This window comes from Loxodonta africana, chromosome 3 (assembly GCF_030014295.1).
Source record: "Loxodonta africana isolate mLoxAfr1 chromosome 3, mLoxAfr1.hap2, whole genome shotgun sequence".
NCBI lineage: Eukaryota > Metazoa > Chordata > Mammalia > Proboscidea > Elephantidae > Loxodonta > Loxodonta africana.
Window position 1 is genome coordinate 27,945,291 of NC_087344.1, and position 19,865 is coordinate 27,965,155.

General features: G+C 50.2%; 2 protein-coding genes across 6 annotated transcripts in view; one reads left to right on the top strand and one right to left on the bottom strand.

Annotated features, from left to right (window-relative positions):
• Window positions 1–15,445, top strand: IL27RA (interleukin 27 receptor subunit alpha). 2 transcript variants are annotated; one of them, XM_064280798.1, is made up of 14 exons: window positions 1–132; window positions 536–653; window positions 3,278–3,435; window positions 3,517–3,677; window positions 6,131–6,290; window positions 6,391–6,467; window positions 7,833–8,016; window positions 8,118–8,300; window positions 10,390–10,491; window positions 10,563–10,721; window positions 13,484–13,609; window positions 14,046–14,133; window positions 14,312–14,405; window positions 14,520–15,445. In XM_064280798.1, the coding sequence occupies exons 1-14, from the start codon at window positions 33–35 to the stop codon at window positions 14,703–14,705; spliced, it is 1,896 nt and encodes a 631-aa protein (XP_064136868.1). In that variant the 5' UTR covers window positions 1–32; the 3' UTR covers window positions 14,706–15,445. The 2 variants fall into 2 exon arrangements, with proteins under 2 accessions (XP_064136868.1, XP_064136869.1); XM_064280799.1 differs by lacking the exon at window positions 10,390–10,491.
• Window positions 15,255–19,865, bottom strand: part of PALM3 (paralemmin 3) — a 25,880-nt gene continuing 21,269 nt past the window's right edge. For all 4 annotated transcript variants that reach the window (XM_064280796.1, XM_064280795.1, XM_064280797.1 and 1 more), the window contains 4 exons: window positions 19,651–19,793; window positions 19,443–19,527; window positions 17,683–17,728; window positions 15,255–17,557 (listed from right to left, as the gene is read on the bottom strand). In XM_064280796.1, the coding sequence (XP_064136866.1) occupies window positions 15,675–17,557; window positions 17,683–17,728; window positions 19,443–19,527; window positions 19,651–19,793 (2,157 nt within the window). In that variant the 3' untranslated portion in view covers window positions 15,255–15,674. The remainder of the gene's footprint in view (window positions 17,558–17,682; window positions 17,729–19,442; window positions 19,528–19,650; window positions 19,794–19,865) is intronic.

Below are 19,865 nucleotides of genomic sequence, written 5' to 3' on the forward strand. Positions count from 1 at the left end.
CGGCCGGGCGGGACTAGGGGCGCGGGCGCGCCATGCAGGGGGCCCGGGCTGCGCCCTACCGCCTGCGGCCGCTGCCGAACCTATGGCTGCTGCCTCTGTTGTTTCTGCTTTTGAACCGGATTCGTTTACAGGGTGAGTCTGGAGCGCTCACCATTGAAGCGCAAACCTGCCAGGGTGTGCCAGAAGTTTGCGGAATGAACGGCAGAGGGCGGGACGCCCCTCGGCCCCTCAGAGGCAGGCACTGGGCAAAGAAAGGAGTTGGGGAAGGGGCGGCAGCGAGGTCGGAACCCCAGCCGGCGGGGTGGGGGTGGCGGCTCTTGGGGCAGCAACAGGATGTGACAAGCATCGCTCTCCCGCTGGCAGAGAGAGGGACAAGTGCCGCCCGAAGCCGGGTAGAGGCCCCCCGCTCTCCCTTCCTGCTGCTCACTTCCGTAAGGGACCCCGAACGCCCCCGCAGTTGCCAGAAGTCCTGGAGTGTGCAGTGACCCTTCCCTGGGACTCTCCTGTTCCCCCCCGCGCCCCGCGCCCTTTCCAGGCAGCCCTGGTCCAATGCAGTGCTACCGAGCTGGATCCTTAGGAGACTTGAACTGCTCATGGGAGCCTCTTGAGGACTTAGGAGCCCCCTCCACGCTGCACTTCCAGAGCCAGAAGTAGTGAGTATGCGTGGTGGCATGGGGAAACTGAGGCGTTGGAGGGATGGGGGGGGTGGAGGGGTCTTCTCAGGTTGAGAAGACCCGGGAGTCCTGACCCCAGCCCTCCCCCCAATGTCAAGCCCTTCAAATCCAGGTTCCCTCATTTCTTTGCTGTGTGACCCTGAACCTATCACTTCCCCTCTCTGAGCCTCTGTTTCCTCCCCTATTAAATGATGATGATAATGGAACCTGCCTCCTTGGGTCGATTTTGAGCATTAGGTGAGTTAAGCACTTGGCAAGGAGGACATACTTAACAATTAGGAGCTATTTTTAGTGCCGTGTGACCTTAGGCAAGTAGCTAAACCTCTGTGTGCCTCTGAAAAGATCATTTGTTATTTGGCGGTGCTGTTCCAGGCACTGGGGACCCGGCAGCAAATGAGGCAGGCAGAAAGCCTTACCCTCGTGGGGCTCGCAGCCGGCCTGGGAGACAGCCTCCCCTTAAAGATGAATCATACCTGAAAACTTACCATTTCAAATTCTGTGAAGCAAGGGAAGAGTCAACGGGCCCCAAAAGGTGGGAATGGGGTATAGGGGGCCTGGTTTTAATTGGTGAAGATTGAGGGGTTTGTAAGGTCCTGTTTTAAAATTTATTTTGAAGAGGTGACATTCACGTAACATAAAATTAATCATTTTAAGGTGAACAGTTAATTCAGTGGCATTTAGTACATTCGCAAGCAACCACCACCAAGTTACAAACATTTTCCTCACCCCTAAAAGAAACTCTGGTACCCACTCAGCAGTCACTCCCTGTTCCCCTCCCCCTGCAGCCCCTAGCAACCCCTAACCTGCTTCTGTCTGTATGGATTTGCCTATTCTGGACATTTCGTATGAATGGGATCATACAGTACGTGACCTTTTGTGTCTGGTTTCTTTCACTCAGCGTCATATTTTTGAGGTCCAGCCATGTTGTAGCAGGTATCAGTGTGGCCAAATAATATTCCATGGCATGAACATACCATATTTTGTCTATCCATTCATCCATTGATGGACCCTCGGGCTGTTTCCACCTTGTGGCTACTGTGAATGATGCTGCTATGAACATGTGTGGACAAGTATCTGTCTGAACACCTGTTTTCAATTCTCTGGGGTAATAGAACTAGGAGAGGAATTGCTGGGTCATGTGGTAACTCTCTGTTTAACTTTTTGAGTAATTGCCAGGCGGTTTTCCAAAGCAGCTTCACTATTTCACATTCCTATTGTCCAGGTACAGGATTCCAGTTTCTCCACATCCTTGCCAGCACTTGTTATTTTTTGATTTTTTGGTGAAGGCCCTGTTTTAAGCCTTTGAAATCTAAACCTTGGGGACTTTCTTCTCTTTCTCGCCCACATCTGCTCCATCATCCGTGTTATCCAGAACACCTCTCCCACCCCCTGCCCTCCAAACCCAAAAAACCCACTGCTGTGGAATCGATTCCCACTCACAGCGGCCCTACAGGACGGAGTAGAACTGCCCCATAGAGTTTCCAAGGAGCGCCTGGTGGATTTGAACTTCTGACCTTTTGTTTAGCAGCTGTAGCTCTCAACCACTATGCCACCAGGGTCTTCTCCCCACCCTCCAGCCCCCATCATCTCCCACCTCAACCAGTGTAGTTACCTCCACCCTGACCTCCCGCTCCTATGCTCACTTTCCACAGTCTGTTTCCACCCCCCTCCCCAGCAGCAGAGGGAGCTTGTGAGCAGTCAGGGCACATCCTTCCTCTGCTTAGAACCCTCTATGACTCCCACCTCCCTCTAGGTAAAAGCTTAAGTTTGCCCTGCGGCCCACAAGCCCTGAAGGATCTGCCGCATCCCCTCCCTGCCTTCATCTCCCCCACTCATCTGCTCTGCTCCAGCCCCTTTGGCCTCCTTGCTGTTCCTCAAACACACCAGGCACAGTCCAGCCTCAAGACCTTTGCACTGGGTATTCACTCTGCCTGAAATCCTTTTCCTCCAGGTACTGCATGACTCCTTACCTCTTCAGGCCTTTATTTAAATGTCCCCTCATCCAAGAGACCCTTCCTGACCTCCCCCCTCAATAAAACAGCACCATCGTTCCCCCCTCTATCGTCACACCGTAACCTCCTTACCACCAGGTGAGATGGCACCAAAAATATACATATGTCTTTCCTATCTGTTTCATCCACTGGAACATCAGCTTCAGAGAGCAGGACCTTGTCTATTTTGGTCCTAGCTCTATCCCCAGCTTCTAGAAGAGGGCCTAACACAGTAAAGATTTGCTAACCAAATAGCTGAATGTATGTAAATATGCATATATATGTGTGTAATAGTACATAATCAATGCCACAACCAGCCATATATTGTGCACCTGACGATGTTCCGAACACATTCCGTCTATTATCTCATTTTTTCCCCTCTCTGGCCCTCTCAGCTTATTGGCCTCATTTTATAGATTAGGAAACTAAAGCACAGAGACATTAAGTCACTTGCTCAATGTCACACAGCTGGAAGCAGCAGAGCCGGGATTTGAATCCAGGCAGAGCAGGCTCCAGCCATGGCACTTAGATGACTTCTCTGCCAGCACTAGGATTCTTGTCATTATGGCTCTGGGTCCCAGTGTACCCCCATCCCAGCATCTCTCCCCATAGCCATCTCAACAGAACTCAGGTCGTGGCAGTGCCTGCGGGGCAGAGCTGGGTGACCATTCCGCGGGAACTGTTCACAGAGTTTGACACACTCCTTGTCTGGGGAGCCAAGGCAGGTGGGCCTCTTTGGCCCCCAATCTCCGTGGACCTAGAAACCCGAGGTAACTTAGTGGGGAGGGCATTCTGGGGGGGGGTGGGTGGTCCTGGAGGGCCCAGCTGACTGTATCCTGCCTCTTCCCCAGTGAAGCTGGATGCCCCGCGGCTGTCCCCTGACATAAACTTTTCAGAGGACGACCCCCTGGAGACCACTGTCCAATGGGCCCCACCCACATGGCCACACCATCAGGAGGACATGGTCTGTCAGTTCTACTACCGAAGATGCCAGGAGGAGGCCTGGACCCTGGTGAGTGTCAGGGGTCAGGGCCCCTATTCCTTCCAGCCTGTCTCAGGCAGAGCCCCGGGACATCACTCCCAAATCAGAGACCCAGCTCAGGGCTCATCCCTGCCCCCCACCACTCCATATATATGTCGTCTTTAGCTAAAAAATTTCTCCCAGAACAGTCTATAAATTCCATGCAGTCACAACCCAGACTGTATTTGAAATCTTTGAGAAACTCAATAAACTTTCTTTAACATTTTTATGAACAAGTGAAAGTCTCAAACAGCTTAAGTTAACCTTAAAATAATACAGGTGTTCCCTGACTTATGACGGGCTTCCGTGCCAGCGACTACTCTGTCAGAAGTCAGTTCTGACGTATTTGAATACCTTTTTTTTTTCACTATTATTGCCTTTTATTGTCTGTATCTTTATAAATTCAATCTTTCTTTGTCTTTGGGGGTTGGAAACATTATACCTGAGAATGTTAACATCGGCAAATTATGAGCTGTGATATTGTATGCGGTATGTATTACTAATGCTAAGATAAACAGAAAAGGACAGTCATAAGTATGGTTCGTCATAACTTGAATACATCCTAAGTCGGGGACTGCCTATAAAAACAACAGCAAACTCTCAAAGAATGTCTACTGTGTACCAGACACTGTTTTAGGCTCTTCCCAAGCATGAGAGTTTATTGAATCAATGAGTTTATTGAATCCTTGGAAAACCTCTTTGAGGTAAATGCATTTTACATCTACCCATTTTACAGATAAGGAGGAGAGCCTGGCTTCCAGTAAATAGTCAAAAATAATAATAAAAGCAGCTGATACTTCTGAGCACCTACTGTGTATTAATTGCTCAGCAAAGATTATCTTGCTGAGTTCTCCCAACCTCCCTGTACAGTAGATGCTTTTAAGATCTCTCTCTCTTTTTTTTTTTTTAAATATTTTATTGTGTTTTCAGTGAAAGTTTACACAGGAAATTAGGTTCTCATTAACAATTAATAATTAACAATTTCTGTACATACTGTTCCTGGTGGCATAGCGGTTAAGAGCTCAGCTGCTAACTAAAAGGTCAGCATTTCGAATCCACCAGCCTTGGAAACCCTATGGGGCAGTTCTACTCTGTCCTATAGGGTCTCTATGAGTCAGAATTGACTCGACGGCAATGGGTTTGTTTGTTGTTTTTTTATACATATCGTTCAGTGACATTGGTTACTTTCTTCACAGTATATCAGCATTCTCGTTTCCATTCTGGTTGTTCTGTTTCCATTCATCTAGCTTTCCTGTCCCCTCTAGCCTTCTTAACTTTGGTCTAGGGTAAATGTTAACCGTTTGATTTCACCTAGACGATTATTTTGAGGAGTACAATACTCATTAAAAAAAAAAAAAAACCCAGTGCCGTCGAGTCGATTCTGACTCATAGCAACCCTATAGGACAGAGTAGAACTGCCCCATAGAGTTTCCAAGGAGCGCCTGGCGGATTCGAACTGCCCACCCTTTGGTTAGCAGCTGTAGCACTTAACCACTACGCCACAGGGTTTCCACAATACTCATAGGTGATATTATTTATTTTATGGGCCAGTCTGTCATTTGGCTGAAAGGTGACCTCTGGAAGTGGTTTGAGTTCCGAGTTTAAAGAGTATCTCAGGGCGATAGTCTCAGGGGTTCATCTAGTCTCTACCAGTCCAGTAGGTCTGGCGTTTTTTTAGGAATTTGTATTTTGTTCCACATTTTTTTCCCATTCTATCTGGGACTATCTATTGAGTTCCTGGTAAGATCTCTTTTTATAGTTGGGGAAGCTGAACCTCAGAGAAGTTAAGCAACTTTCCCAAGGTCACACATCAAGATGGCAGAAGGTAACTCCAGAGCTAGGATTTGGGGGACCTGCCCATGCATTTTAAGGGCATGACCTGGAAGTTTTATACATCACTTCCTCTCATCTCTCATTGGACAGAACATAGTCATATGGCCTCACCTGACTACAAGGGAGGCTGAGAAATGTAGTGTGTTTTAGGCAGCCATATTTCCCACTAATACTCAGGGATTCTATTTCCAAAGGAAGAAGGAGAGAGTGGATATTGGAGACAACCAGCTGTCTCAGCCACAGCTGTTAACACAAAACACCACAATAAAGAGCAGAGTTACTGTCTTTGCAGTTATTCATACAGTTCCGAGCAATGGTAGATGCAGACTTTGGAGTATGACTGCCTGGGTACAAATCCCAACTCCGATACTCACCAGCTCTGTGACCTCAGGCAAGTCACTTCACCTCTCTGATCCTCTCTTTCCTCATCTGTAAAATGAGCATAATAATAGGGTGACCAACTAGTCTTGGTGTCCTGGGACTAAAAGTTCTGTGTCCTGAGAACCCCCTCATTCCCAGGCAAAATGGGACCAAAATGCTGGCACATAAGGGTTAGCTCCTGTATAGCCAAGTATCCTCAGCTTATCCCGTCTCTCCTGTCTCTCCCCCAGCTGGAGCCAGAACTGAAGTCCATACCTCTGACCCCTGTTGAGATCCAGGATCTGGAGCTAGCCACTGGCTATGAGATGTCTGGCCGCTGTCGAATGCAAGTAGAAGAGGATCTGTGGGGCGAGTGGAGCCCCATTCTGTCCTTCCAGACACCGCCCTCTGGTGAGGATCTCCGGGCTTGCCCTCAAACCTTTGTCTCTGCTTCTGGAAGCCTGATTTATCATACCCCTCTCTTTTGTCCCTCTTTACCTCACCTCATCAGCTCCAAAAGATGTGTGGGTGTCTGGGAACCTCTGTGGACCAAGAGCTGCTGAACAGGAAGCCTTGCTCCTGTGGAAGGTGAGCTGCAGGGGCCAATTACATTTCTCTGCACATGTCAGGAAACCCCAAATAACAATGATGTAAACAAGACAGAGGTTGTTTCTCTCATATAAAGGGAGTTCAGGGGTTGGCACATTAGCCTGATGTGGCAGCTTCACCATTCCAGGCTCCTTCATCACACTGGTCTGCTATGTTTTATATGTTACCTCATGGTCCAATATGTATGCCTGAGCTCCAGCCATCGTATCTGCAGTCCAAGCCACCTGCAACAAGTTTTTTATCCACATGAGTTTCCAGTGGGGACAACATTCAAGTGACAAGAGATATGGGAACATTTCTTTGTTTCCAGGACAGTGTTGCATCCCTGGTTCTTGCCTACCAAATGCCAATCCTCGAGGCAACCAAAAACTCCCACAAATTCCCCCAGAGTCCCCTCGAGGGTACCGCCCTTTTTGCTTCATGTACCCACTTGGCTATATGACAGTGAGAAATCTGAAATTCGTAAGAACTGCACAGGACACAAACTACAGTGAGGCAAGTGAGGCACTCATTCGCCTGGGGCACAAAATTTAAGGAGTGCCAAAAAACTCAGTAATCAAGATAAATAATGATTTAATGCAATATTAAAAAAAAAAAAATCAGCAAATTATGGCCCATGGGCCAGCTGCCTGTTTTTGAAAATAAAGCTTGATTGGAACCAGAATCAGGATTAGGGTGAGGCAAGTGAGGCAGCATCATGCAAGCGCAGGGCCAGATCCTGTCTTTACTTAAAAGGTTGATATTTTGCTCATTGTGGGTTTTTTTTTTTTTTTGGTGTGTGTTAATTTTGATTTAGTAAAATATTATTTATCTTGATTACTGGGTTTTCAGCCTTCCCTTAAATTTTGTATCCAAAGTGAATATCTCACCCAACTTGTCCTAGTCCCAGCCCTGGAACCACATTCTAATCCTGCCTTTCTCTGTTTTGGAGCCCTTCTGAGACTCAGTTTCGTCATCTTTAAAATGGAGCCAACAAAAATACTTGGCTGTTTTAAGATCTCTTGACCTACGTGGGATCGAATAGACAACAGCCACTCAAAAGATTAGATAGGAACTTGGGGGGGCGGGGCTGTGAGTTTATGTTAATGGGGGAGGAACAATTGGAAAAAAGAAGGTGAGAATGGTTGCACAACTCAAAGAATGTAATCAGTGTCTGTCACTGAATTGTACCTGTAGAAACTGTTGAACTGGTGTATGTTCTGCTGTGTATATTCTCAACAACAACACAAAAATAAATTAAAAAAAAGTACTTTGCTGGCTAGTTTGCTGGGTGACCTCACTGAAGCATATAGTATGTGCCTGATAAATGGGAGCTATTAACCCCTACTTCTCTTCCACCCTCAGGCCCCAGGGCCCTGTGTGCAAATGAGCTACAGAGTCCAGTTCTGGCTTGGAGGTAGAGAGGTGCTCCAGGAAGGGACCCCCTGCTGCAGCTCCTCTATCCCAACCCAGGCGGAGTGGGCTGGGGTGTCCGCTGTCAACACCAGCACCCGGGAGATCTTCACTAACCTATCTTTGGCCTGCTCAGGTAAGAGGCTGTGAACTTCCTCCACTCAGTGCCCTGGAGGGTTGGGAGGGAACTTCCTGAGTGGACAGGCAAGACTTCTCCTCCCCACCCTTTCTTTCCAGGCTCTGCCCCCCATGATGTGGTGGTCAGCAGCACCACTGACAGTAAGGAGCTGCTGGTGACCTGGCAGCAGGAAGCCAGGGAGCTGTGGGAGCATGTGGTGGACTGGGCTCGAGATGGGGATACCCCAGAGAACCTCAGCTGGGTCCGGCTTCCCCCAGGGAATCTCAGTGTCCTGTTGTCAGGTGAGGCTGTGGGACACCTGAGATCCCATCCTGGCTGGTGAAGGAAGGCAGACTAATGGGCAGTCTGGAAGGAGAAAGTGTTATGGTTTGAGTATCATTTGTTCATGCAGTAAAGATTTGTTGAGCTCCCTGTTCTAGACAGTGGTACACATATGGGCAGCTGGTATTTTCTGGGCATTTTCTATATGCATTCAGTCAGTTGAACTTCATTATAAAGTGAGTTCCTATTATAACGCTCAATTTATAGATGAGGAAACAGGCCCAGGGAGGTTAAGCAACTTGCCCAAGGCCACACAGCAAGTAGGTGGTAGAAGCAGAATTTGAACCACATAGTCAGGCTCTTGAAGCTAAGCCCTGCGCCGTCACAGTACCCTACCTCTCAGCAACGTCCCTTACCTCATGGAGCCATTGTTCTTGTGAGGCAGGCTGCCAATTAAACAAACAGCTGTATATGTAATTGGAGAAAAATAAAGCAGGGGGAGGGGTAGGAGGGAGAACTGCTCTTTTAGAAGGAGAGGTTAGAAAAAGATTTTCTGGGGAAGTGGTATTTGAGCCAAGACCTGAAGGAGGTGAGGGAGGAGCCATGAGGATGTCTGAGGAAAAAAGCATTCCTGGGAGAGGGAACAGCCAGTGCAAATGTCCTGAGGCTGGTCCATGCCTGGCATATTAGAGAAACAGCAAGGAGGCCAGTATGGTGGAACAGAGTGAGCAAGGGGGTGACTGGGGGCAGAGGAGGTCAGGGGCCTTGTGGACCACAGGGAGGACTTGGACTTTAACCCTGACTGAGGTGGGAACCGTGGAGGGTTCTGAGCAGTGGAGGGATGTGCCCTGTCTTAGGTGCTCACTGGCGCCCTCTGGTGGCTATGAAGGGAACAGACTGTGGGGCTGAGAGTAGAAGCTGGGGACCAGGGCAACTGCACTGGTCCAGATAGGAGACAATGGGGCTGGACCAGGTGGGGACCGAGGAGCGGAGAGAGCCAGGCAGGTTCTGATCGGGAGTCTCAGAGCAGAAGTTTTGTAAACCCATTTGGGTATGTTGGTCTGTGATGCTCATGTGGTTATCTAATTGGCATCATCCATGGAGCTGTTGGGTATTCAGGTCTGGGCCCACAAAGAGTTCTGGGCTGGAGCTTGGTATTGGAGATTCAGTTGTTCATATAGAGGACTTGAGAGGGCGTGAGAAGGTGTGAGTGAGAAATCTAGGACAGAGTCCCAGGGTCCACAAATATGGGTGAAAGAATTAAAAAAAAAAAAAAAAATTGCCGTGGAGTCAATTCTGACTCATAGGAATCCTATAGGACAGAGTAGAACTGCCCCATAGGGTTTGCAAGGCTGTAATCTTTACAGACTCAGACTGCCACATCTTTCTCCCATAGAGCAGCTGGCGGGTTCGTATTGACAACCTTTTGGTTAGCAGCTGAGCGTTTAACCACTGTGCCACCAGGGCTCCCTGGGTGAAATATTAGGACCCTCAACTCTGGAGAAATTTCCATTGGGGAAGGCCATGCTGAAGCAGTAGGTTTTGAAGGGGGTCTGCTCACCTCCTGTCCCAGGAGCTGTAGCTGCCCGACCCATATCCCCTCCTTTGACTACCTCACAGCCGCTGGGCCTCTCCCAGCTGTCAGCACCTGCATTTCCTGGCCCAAGGGCTTTTCCTGGTCACTGAAGCATTTTGCCTGCCTGGGTAACTGGCTGGAAGTGCTGGGGAATTTAAGGCCCCTCAGAAGCAGCCCTCGCTCAATAACTGATGGGAGGGAGTTGGTGGATCAATACCCCAGCTTCTTCACTCCTGGGTGGGATGACTCTGAGGTGCGTGCTCTCTGCTGTCTCCCTGAGGTTCCCAGTGGGACTAAGCCCCAGTTGCCCATGGTGGGAGCTTCCCTGATAACATACCATTCACTGGCTGCCTTCTCTTCCCCACTGTCCTGCTGGTGCTGCCTGGCTAGGGTCATCTCCCATATAAGCAACTTGTACTCAAATCCCTATCTCAGGGTCTCCTTCTGGGGACCCTAATGAAGACACCTACAAAGTAGGAAATGAGAGGGAAGGAGAGCCAAGTCTAACTGGACTTTGTTCCTCCCCGACTCAGGGAATTTCGAGAAAGGAGTGCCCTATCAGATCACAGTGACCACAGTCTCTCCTTGGGGCTTGGCTCCTGCCCCCTCAGTCTGGGGATTCATAGAGGAACTAGGTAAGAAGTAGGGCTGGAGGATGGAGGGTTCTGGAACCCCAGCAGGTCTGACCCACTGGCTTTCTCTCCAGCACCCCTGATGGGGCCAGAGCTTTGGCGACTCCAGGATGCGCCCTCAGGCATCCCCACCATAGCATGGAGAGAGGTCCCACGGCACCAACTTCGTGGCCACCTTACCCACTACACCTTGTGCATACAGAGTGAAACTGGGTTCCGCGTCTGCACTAATGGTGAGCTTCCCTGCCCCCTCCTCCCAGCCCCCACAAGACCCACACCATCAGTCTATCCCAACCCTTGCGCCTAGATGAGCCCCTTGGCTCCCTCTCAGCTCCTGGGCAAATACCTGATGCCATCTATCCCGTAGAGGATAATGACAGCTATCAGTGTAATGGACTATCATTTGGCCATTAAAGATAAAGATTCAGATCTATATTTATTGACATTGAAAGATGCCTGTCATATTTTGTTAAGTGAAAAAGATAGACAGGATTACAAAATTCCATTGCTCTGTACTGAGCAGTGAATACAAGTGTGAATATATGAAAAGAAATTCCCCACAGTGTTAACAGGGCTTGTAGGATTACAAATGATTTTTATTTCTTTTTCATACCTTTGGGTATAGGCTCAGTTTTTACCCTGAGCACAAATGACTTTTTAAAAATCTCTTTATTGCTCTTTTTTCTAAATACAAAAGTTATTTGTGCTTGTTACAAAAGCTAAAATATATACATATATCGTCAAGAGTATCAGCATTGTCTTTGTTTCTCTGATGCTGACAATACAGCATCCAGATTTTTCCTATGCAGATGCTAACATAGAAGCGTGTGTGTTGTTTTTTGATTTTCACTTTTTATCATAGAAATTTTCAAGCACGTACAAACTAGAAAGCACAGCAAAACCCCAGTACCCACTGCCCAGCTTCAACAAGTACCAACATTTTGTCTATTTTAATTTATCCCCCAGACTTTTTTTTTTTTTTTTTCTAAAATCTTTGGTGTCATTTCATCCTTACGTATTTTAGTACCTCAGCATTTGTCTCTAACTGATAAAGGTTTTATTTGTATTTTTTGGAAGAATATACACATCAAAACGTGCTCCCATTTAACCATTTCTACACATATCGTTCAGTGGCTTTGGTTTCATTCTTCGTGTTGTGTCGACATTCCCATTATTTCTGCTCTAGGTGTTTCATAACCCGTCAATTTAGACTCACTTCCCCTTAAACTTCTCATCTATGCTTTAGAGTTACTGTTGCCCCTTTGGTCTCATAAAAGATAATTTTTTTAAAAAGCGCAGTACTTAAGGGTGACATTCTTTACTTTTTGAGCTAGACTGTTTTTCTGTTTAAAGATGACTTCAGGGGATAGGTTAGGTTCAAGATTTGAAGAGTATCTCAGGGCAGTATCAGGGGTTCATCTAGCATCAGTGGGTCCAGGAAGTCTGGATTCTTTGGGAATTTGAAGTTCTGTTCCACATTTTTTCCCTTTCTTGATAAAAAACAAACAAACCAACCAACCTACTGCCATTGAGCCAGTTGACTCAAAGTGACCACATAGGTTTCCAAGGCTGTAAATCTCTATGTAAGCAGAGGAGCCGCTGGTGCTTTCAAACCACCAGCCTTTCAGTTAGTAGTCGATTACTTTAACCACTGCGCCACCAGGGCTCCTTTAAATAGACCTTTAAATAAAATCACCGTAATATGATTAACCCTCCCCCCCAAAAAATAAATAACCAGTTATCATCAAGTTGATTCCAACTTATGATGATCCCATGTGTGTCAGAGTAGAAATGTGCTCTATAGGGTTTTCAATGACTGGTTTTTTGGAAGTAGATCACCAGGCCTTCATCATGCCTCTGGGTGGACTCAAACCTCCAACCTTTCAGTTAGTAGCTGAGCACGTTAACTGTTTGCACCACCCGGGAACTATACACACACAGACACACACACACTTATAAACATGCAGTTTTTTAAGTTTATAAGTGTGCAGTTTTATAAGTGCATATGTGTGTGTATAGTTCCTGGGTGGTGCAAACACTTAGATAGAGCGAGAGAGAGAGAGATATGGATGGATGGATGGATAGATAGATAGATGTGTATATATATAACCCCAAACCCTATTGCCATCAAGTCGATTCCAACTCATAGCAACCCTATAGGACAGAGTAGAACTGCCCCATAGAGTTTCCCAGGCTGTAATCTTCATGGAAGCAGACTGCCACATCTTCCACAGAGCAGCTGGTGGGTTCGAACCGCCAACCTTTTGGTTAGTAGCCGAGCACTTAACCACTGCACCACCAGGGCTCCATACACACTCATACACATTTTTTAAAAATAAAAGTGGACCATGCTATAGTTTAGCTCTTGGATCTTACGACTGAGATGTTTCGCCAACTTGCCTTTTCCACGGCAGGTAATGATTTAGCTTGGACACCTTTCCATGTCAATGGATCTTGATTGGTGTGCAGTTCTCCCTTGATCCTATAGCCAACTCAAAAGCTACTTCCTCTTTCAGCTAAAAAAATAACAATTCAGGAGAAAAGGCCAACAAAAATAGTTCTAGGAGGTGGGAATATCTCCCCCTTGTTGGGGTTGCATCTCTCTCCACGGGGCTTTGTGCAGGTAGGGATGTGATGCTCATTCATTCTTTCATTTACTTGAATATATGGTTTTGGTTGTGTCTACCCTGTGCGAGGCACTGGGCCAGGTGCTGAAGCTGCCTTTCTAATGGGGGCCACACAGGCATACACAGAATAAACAGTAGGCAGTGTGTCAGATGGTGATAAGTGCTGAGTAGGCCATGAAGCGGGGAATGCAGGTGGTGAAGGGGCTTGCAGTTTTAAAAGGGAGGTTCAGGGAATGCCTCCATGAGGAGGTGATATTTGAGCAAAGACTTAAAGGAGGCAAGGAAGGAGCCATGAATGAATGGCATGTGCAAAGGCCCTGAAGTGGGACTTTACCTACCTGCTCAACCTGTCGGGTTGTGTCCTTTAGTGAGTGGTGTCACCCAGAATGCTACCCTGACAAACCTTCACTGGGGTACCTTTGAGCTGTGGATGACTGTGTCCAACATGGCAGGACAGGGCCCACCTGGTCCCAGAATCCAGCTGCACCTACCAGGTAGGGAGTCTGGGGTGGGACTGCCGCAAGGAGGGGGCCTGCTCCATTTGAGGTGGGGGGGTGTCTGAAATCATTACTTGACCTTCAGTAGGTGGGCAACCTTTTGACTTGGGAGGTGGTTGTTGACAATGCCTTGGGACATTTTGGTTCTGCTCAGTGCTGCTGTGTATTCTGGGGCAGTGTGTGTCTCTCACCCTTTCACCCGTCCCTGCCCCTTGACCCTTCACTGAGTACTGGCCCTTCACCCAGCCTTGCTCTATACACAAGCCACATTCCATCTCAAGATCCCCCCCAACCTTAGCCCCCACCCAGTCACAAGCCCCTCCCACTTAAATCCTCCCTCACCTAATCCCTGCCTCATCCATGAGCCTTACCTAGTCCCTTCCCAGCCCCAAGCCTTCCCCCCTGGTGTCCAAACGTTCTTCTTCCCCCACAGATAACACACTGAAGTGGAAAGTTCTTCCAGGTGTCCTACTGCTATGGGGTGTGCCCCTGATGGGCCTGCTCCTGGCCATCTCTGGAAGGTGAGGCTCTCAGACACAAGGGTCTCTTCCAGGGTGGGGAGGGCAGCTGGACTTTAGCTGAGCTTGGGGTGGGGAGAGGGATAAGGCTTGAGGGCACGTCCATGCTCCTGGACTATGCAACCTGGGCATAGGTGTCTGGCCACTGGGATCCCTGCCCTGACTCTTTCCTGCTTGCCAGGTGCACCCACCTTTGGCACAAGGTGCTGCCCCACTGGGTCTGGGAGAATGTTCCAGACCCAGCCAAGAGCAATTCTGGCCAGCCCCACATCGAGGTGAGAAAAAAGGCAGGGCTGTCAGGGCCCACCGGGGACGTGGAGGGTCCTGGGATATCTGGGAGGTGGGGAGTGGGGGCAAAGGGTCAGAATCTCAGCCTCAACCCTTCCCAGGAGGGGCTCCAGGCCCGGCCCCTCGAAGACGTACCCATCCTGGAGGTGCAGGAAATGGAGCCACCACCAGGTATGGAGCCCTCCCAGCCCCTCACCACGCTTGACTATGGGTATGAGAAACACTTCCTGCCCACACCCGAGGAGCTGGGCCTGCTGGGGGCCCCCAGACATCAGATTCTGGCTTGAACCTTACCCCAGGCCGGGGGCTACAGGTCACATCACAAAGGTGCTCACCCCAGCCCTAGATCAGCCCTGTTGACAGATGAAGACATTGAGGCTGAGCGAGGCCAAGTCATTTGCCTGAGGGCACCCAGCTGGAAGAGCTGGGATTGAAGGACCTCCACAGAGAAGGGCCAGCCCTAGTAGGACTACAGTAGGTGAACGAAGGAGTAAAAGAAAATGTATGATGAAATCAAGAGCATCAGCTGCCTCCCAAAGTCTGTCCTTCCGTTTTAACAGAACTGTAATTGGGAACAATTGCCAGCCTCCCTTGCAGCCAGGTGCAGGTATGGACTGAGTTCTCACCAACAGAACAAGAGCAGAAACGATGTGTGCCACTCTCACCCCCCACCCTGTCTGGTGGGCCTTAAGACACTGGGTAGGGGCTCCTCCACATTCTCCTCCCTTTCCCATGAGCTGGAGAATCACCGTGCCCTTGTTCCAGGTTTGACCATGCCCAAGGAGAGGGTGGGGCAAGAAGTGGGAAAGAACCTAAGTCTCTGAGTGATCACATGGATCCGAGCCAGTGGAAAAATAAACTTTTATGTTTTTATAGCTACTGTAGCTTGAGGTCTTTCGGTTATAGCAGCTAAATCTGTACTCTCGCTGATTTCATACTCTTTGATTCCAGTAAACCTTTGATTTCCCACCAGAAAGTGGTGGGGAAGTTCTGTGTTAGCAACACACACATTTCAAGCTGTCCAAGTGTTTTAACTTTTTATTTTCAAGTATAAAGGCTTCATTGCAGAAGGGGGCCAGGGTTACAGGCAGTAGACAGGGGGTCCAGAAGCCCAGGTGGAGGTGGATGTGCAGGCCAGCTGGCTCCCAGGTGCCATGGCCAGTCCCATGGTGCCGTGGTGTGTGCCTGGGACCCGCTGCTGGTTGCCAAGAGGCCGAGGTAGCTGTGAGAGGAGCTGGGTGTGGACGGATGCGGCCTCACATAACCGCACAACACTGGCACGTCTTTTGCTTAGGGCCCCTCGCCTCTTCGCGTTCAGCGGGGGCAGGTGGCTCAGGCTGCCGGGCAGGGGCATATGTGGGCACAGGGTGGGCACTGGTGTTGGCGCTGGGCCCCTCCACTGGAAGCAGTGGCTGGCACTCAGCAGGGTGCTCTGAGGCGGGCTGCTCTGGAGTGGCGGTCTCTGCCAGGAGGGGCATGGCATCCCCCATGGGGCCCTGCCCCTTAGCAGGAGTTTGGAGCTTTGCTGCCTCCTCCAGGGAGCCTTCCTGCTTCTCCTGGGGCTGCAACTCTTCCTCCTCTGGCCTTGGCTCTTTCTTGGCCCCCAGGGGAGTACCTGCCTCGCTCACCTCCTCTGCCTGGGGTTCCCTTCCACCCCCTGACTCTCTCTGCTCTTCTGGACTGAGATATTCCTCAACCCCTTGGGTCTTCCCTGACTCCAGCGGTTCCTCACTTCCTTTTTTCTCTGCCTCCAGTGGTTCCTCACTTCCTTTTTTCTCTGACTCCAATGGTTGCTCACTTCCTTTTTTCTCTGCCTCCAATTTTTCCTCACCTCCTTTTTTCTCTACCTCCAGTGGTTCCTCACCTCCCTTTCTCTGTGCCTCCAATTTTTCCTCACTTCCTTTTCTCTCTACCACGAGTGATTCTTCAACTGCTTTCTTCTCTGTCCCTGGTTGTACCTCACCTCTTTCCTTTTCTGCCCTCAGTGACTCTTCACCATCTTTTTTCTCTGCTCCTAATAGTTCCTCCGCTTTCTTCTCTGCCCCTAGTTGTTCCTTACCTTCTTTCTTCTCTACTCCCAATGCTTCCTCAACCCTCCTCTCTGCCCCTTCCTCCCTTCCTTCCCTCTCTGTCTTTGTTGATTCCTCAACTCCTCTTCTTTCTGTCCCTAGCTGTTCCTCATCTCCTTTCTTCTCTACTTCAGGGGTTTCCTCAACTCCTGTCTTTTCTGCCCCTAGCTCTTCTTCATCTCCTTTCTTCTCTATTCCAGATGGTTCCTTGGCTTCTTCCCTCTCTGTACCTGGCTCTTCCTCACCGCCTTTTTTCTCTACTAGTGATTCTTCTGCTCGCCTCCTCTCCACCTCCCAGGTTTCTTCACCTCCTCCCTTCTCCTTCCCCAATAGGCCCTCATCTTCTTCCTCCCTTGCCACCTGCCCTGGCCCCTTTGGCCCCTCCACCAGCAGCTCCTCCCACTCCTCGCTGAGAGCCAATCTCTCCACCCAAATGAAAGACCCCTCCTCGCCTCCAGAGCCCCCCTGCCCATTGCCCTCAGGGCTGCCCCGGTGAGAACCTTCCCCTTCTTTAGAAATCACTCCCTGCAGCTGTTCCGGAAGCCTTGGCAAGCTCTGCTGTGCAGCCTCCAAACCCCTACCTCCCTCCCCTGTGCCCCCTGAGTCACTGCCTTCTGTGCCCCCTACCCCTTCCCAGACCACCTCCACGACATTCCTGTCCTCCTTCACCCAGGATGGGAGCTCTGGGCTGCCAGCTGCCTGCCTGTCCCCAATGGCCTCCAGCACCATCTCCTCCACCTTAGCCTCTAGCTCCGGGCCTGTGGCCCCCATGGCACAATCCTCTGTAGCCCTCAGCCCCTCCCACACCACCTTCACCACACCCCCTCCTTTGGCCTCACCCACCCTCCTCTCCACCGCTGTCACCCCCTTACTCAGCTCCTGCTCCGGAGGAGGGCTGAGCCCGGGGCAGGGGCCATTGGCTTCAGAGGAAGCTGCTGCTGTCATCCCAGGGACCTGCCTTAAGGCTGGCAAAGCCCCAAGAGCCTCCTCCCTGGGTTCAGATGGGGACTCCGGGGACATGCCTGTTGGTCCAGGTGGTAGGGAGGCTCTCTTGTCTAGAATTGCTGGGTCTGGGGCAGTCAGGGAGCAAAGGAGAAAAGAGAGGAGGCCACAGGTTGAGCAGGGACCTAGGGGTCCCCATCCTTACTCCTCTTGGGCCACTCAATCTGGGGGCAACCTGATCCCAGACACCCACCTGCAGGACCTGCCTCCAAGATAGGCTGGGAGAGAGGACGGTGACCCTGCAGAGAAGGCAGAGAGAAGGTCAGGCCCAGCCCTCGGCCCCACCCCCACCTTCCCTGCATGCCCATATGCCCCTGCTCTAACATCCTCACTGGCTCCCCAGTACCTGTCTTATCATCCTCTGCTCCAATGCCTCATGCATACCAGGAGCTTAATCAATACTGTATTCATTCAATCAGGCCCTACGTGCTGGGCCTACTCCATCAGATACTAAGGTTGCCTGGACAAGGGAGCCTTAAGCCTTTTGCTCATGGAGCTTATATTCCAGTGGATGGGAGGTGGAAAATAAACATAAATAAAGCTTAAAATCAGGAAGCAAGAAGTGCTATGGAGAAAAAATATAGCGAGGTGAGGGGCCAGGGAGTGCCTGGGAGGTGATGGGGGTGCCTCCTTTAGATACAAGATATGCCAGGCAGCTCTGAGGAGGTTAACACTGAACAGCGACCTGAAGCGTAAGAGGAACCAGCCATGAGTCAAGAGGTAAGGAAAGGCATTTCATTCCAGGCAGAGGAAACAGCAAGTGCAAAGGCCCTGAGGCCAGAATGAGCTAGGCATGTTCAAGGAAAAAAGGATCAGTGTGGCTGGAGTAGAGGGAGAGAGGAAGTGAGAGGAGGATGAGCTCAGGCAAGGGAGCAGGGGACTGCCACGTAGGGTGCCTAGGCCAAGCCCCACTGCTCTCCTCGCAGGTCTCTGACCCTATCGCCCGCTTTCCGGCCCCTGGGCCCTTGCACAGGCTGTTTCCTATACTCGGAACGCTCTTTGACCTCTTGCCTGGTTCCCACCTGCATTCAGCTTAGATGTCACTACCTGTAGGAAGTCTTCCTTGAACCCCCAACCTCACTCAGGTACTTCCTTCGTGCTCCCCCATGCCCAGGGCTCCCCCATCTCACAGTACCCTTTAATGAGCTCCTAGGCCTGGGAAGGACGCCTTAAGCCCATGCAGCAATGAACGCCTGGCTTATACTCAAAACTGAACAAGTGCTTCCCACCCCAATGAATGGGCCCCCTCCCCTCTGGCTCCCTACAGACAGAGGGAAGCTAAAATGAGACACTAGGGAGAGGTGGGGACTGTGGAAAACCCACACCTTGCCAGAACCAAATGTCACCAGAAAGCCACATTTTAACATGAAGTGCCCCGGTTTTCAAAACCCCGTGTGTTGTATGGTATGTGAATGAAAACTCATTAAAGGTGTTAACCCCCCTCCAAAAAAAAGACGAAAACTCAAATGGATGCCTCAAAACTGGAGAACATCTCATGGTGACCCTTTCCCACCTCCAAGACCGAGTCCCGTGACCTCCCACCCACATCTTCTGACTATAGTTCTCGTTTGGGCTACATTAAACTACCCCCCCCAAAAAAACCAAACCTGTTGCCATTGAGTGAATTCCAATTCATAACTACCCTATAGGTAACCTATAGGTTACCCTATTAGGTAACCTTTATCAAAGCTTTCTCTCGTGCTGTTACAAGCACGAGGCTATGGGCTCACGGACCCTCCCAACAGCTCTTTGAAGTGTATGCTGTTATTATTCCCATTTAAGAGATGAGAAAGAGAGGCTCTGGCAGGGTAAGCGATTTGCCCAAAGTCGCAGAGGAAACAAATAGCAGAGGGTGGATTCGAATCCAGATCTAGCAGCTAAGTTGCACTTGCAGGTGTCCTGCCTTGGCCCTGCTGACTACCCCTCCTCCCAAACCTTCCCCTGGCTCCTCACCTGTCTGCGCCAGATGGGCCTGCCCAAGGGCTTGTGCTGGGCACCTGTGGATGCACTTTGCAACAGCTGGAGCTGAGACTGGAGTCTGAGAAAGAGAGGAGGCTGCTGGGAGCCAGGACCCCAGGCCCAACTTGCCACGTCCCTGAAGTGGGCCCAGGTTCCTGGCAGAGCTGGGTGGTGCAGGGCCAGTAGGTGGGGTCCCACTCACGTAAACAAGTTGTCTTCCAGGTTCTGGATGCGGGCCTGGGCCTGGCCCTCAGGTGACTGGGGCTCCTGCAAGGCGGGATCCTTGGGCCAGTCTGTTTCCTCAGCCGCCCCATCCATCAGCCAACGCTCCCGGAGAGACTTCCTCTGGGCGTGGGAAGGAAGCTGGGGCTGGGCATGAGGGCTATCCCACTCCACATGGGGTCCCCCCAGGATTCT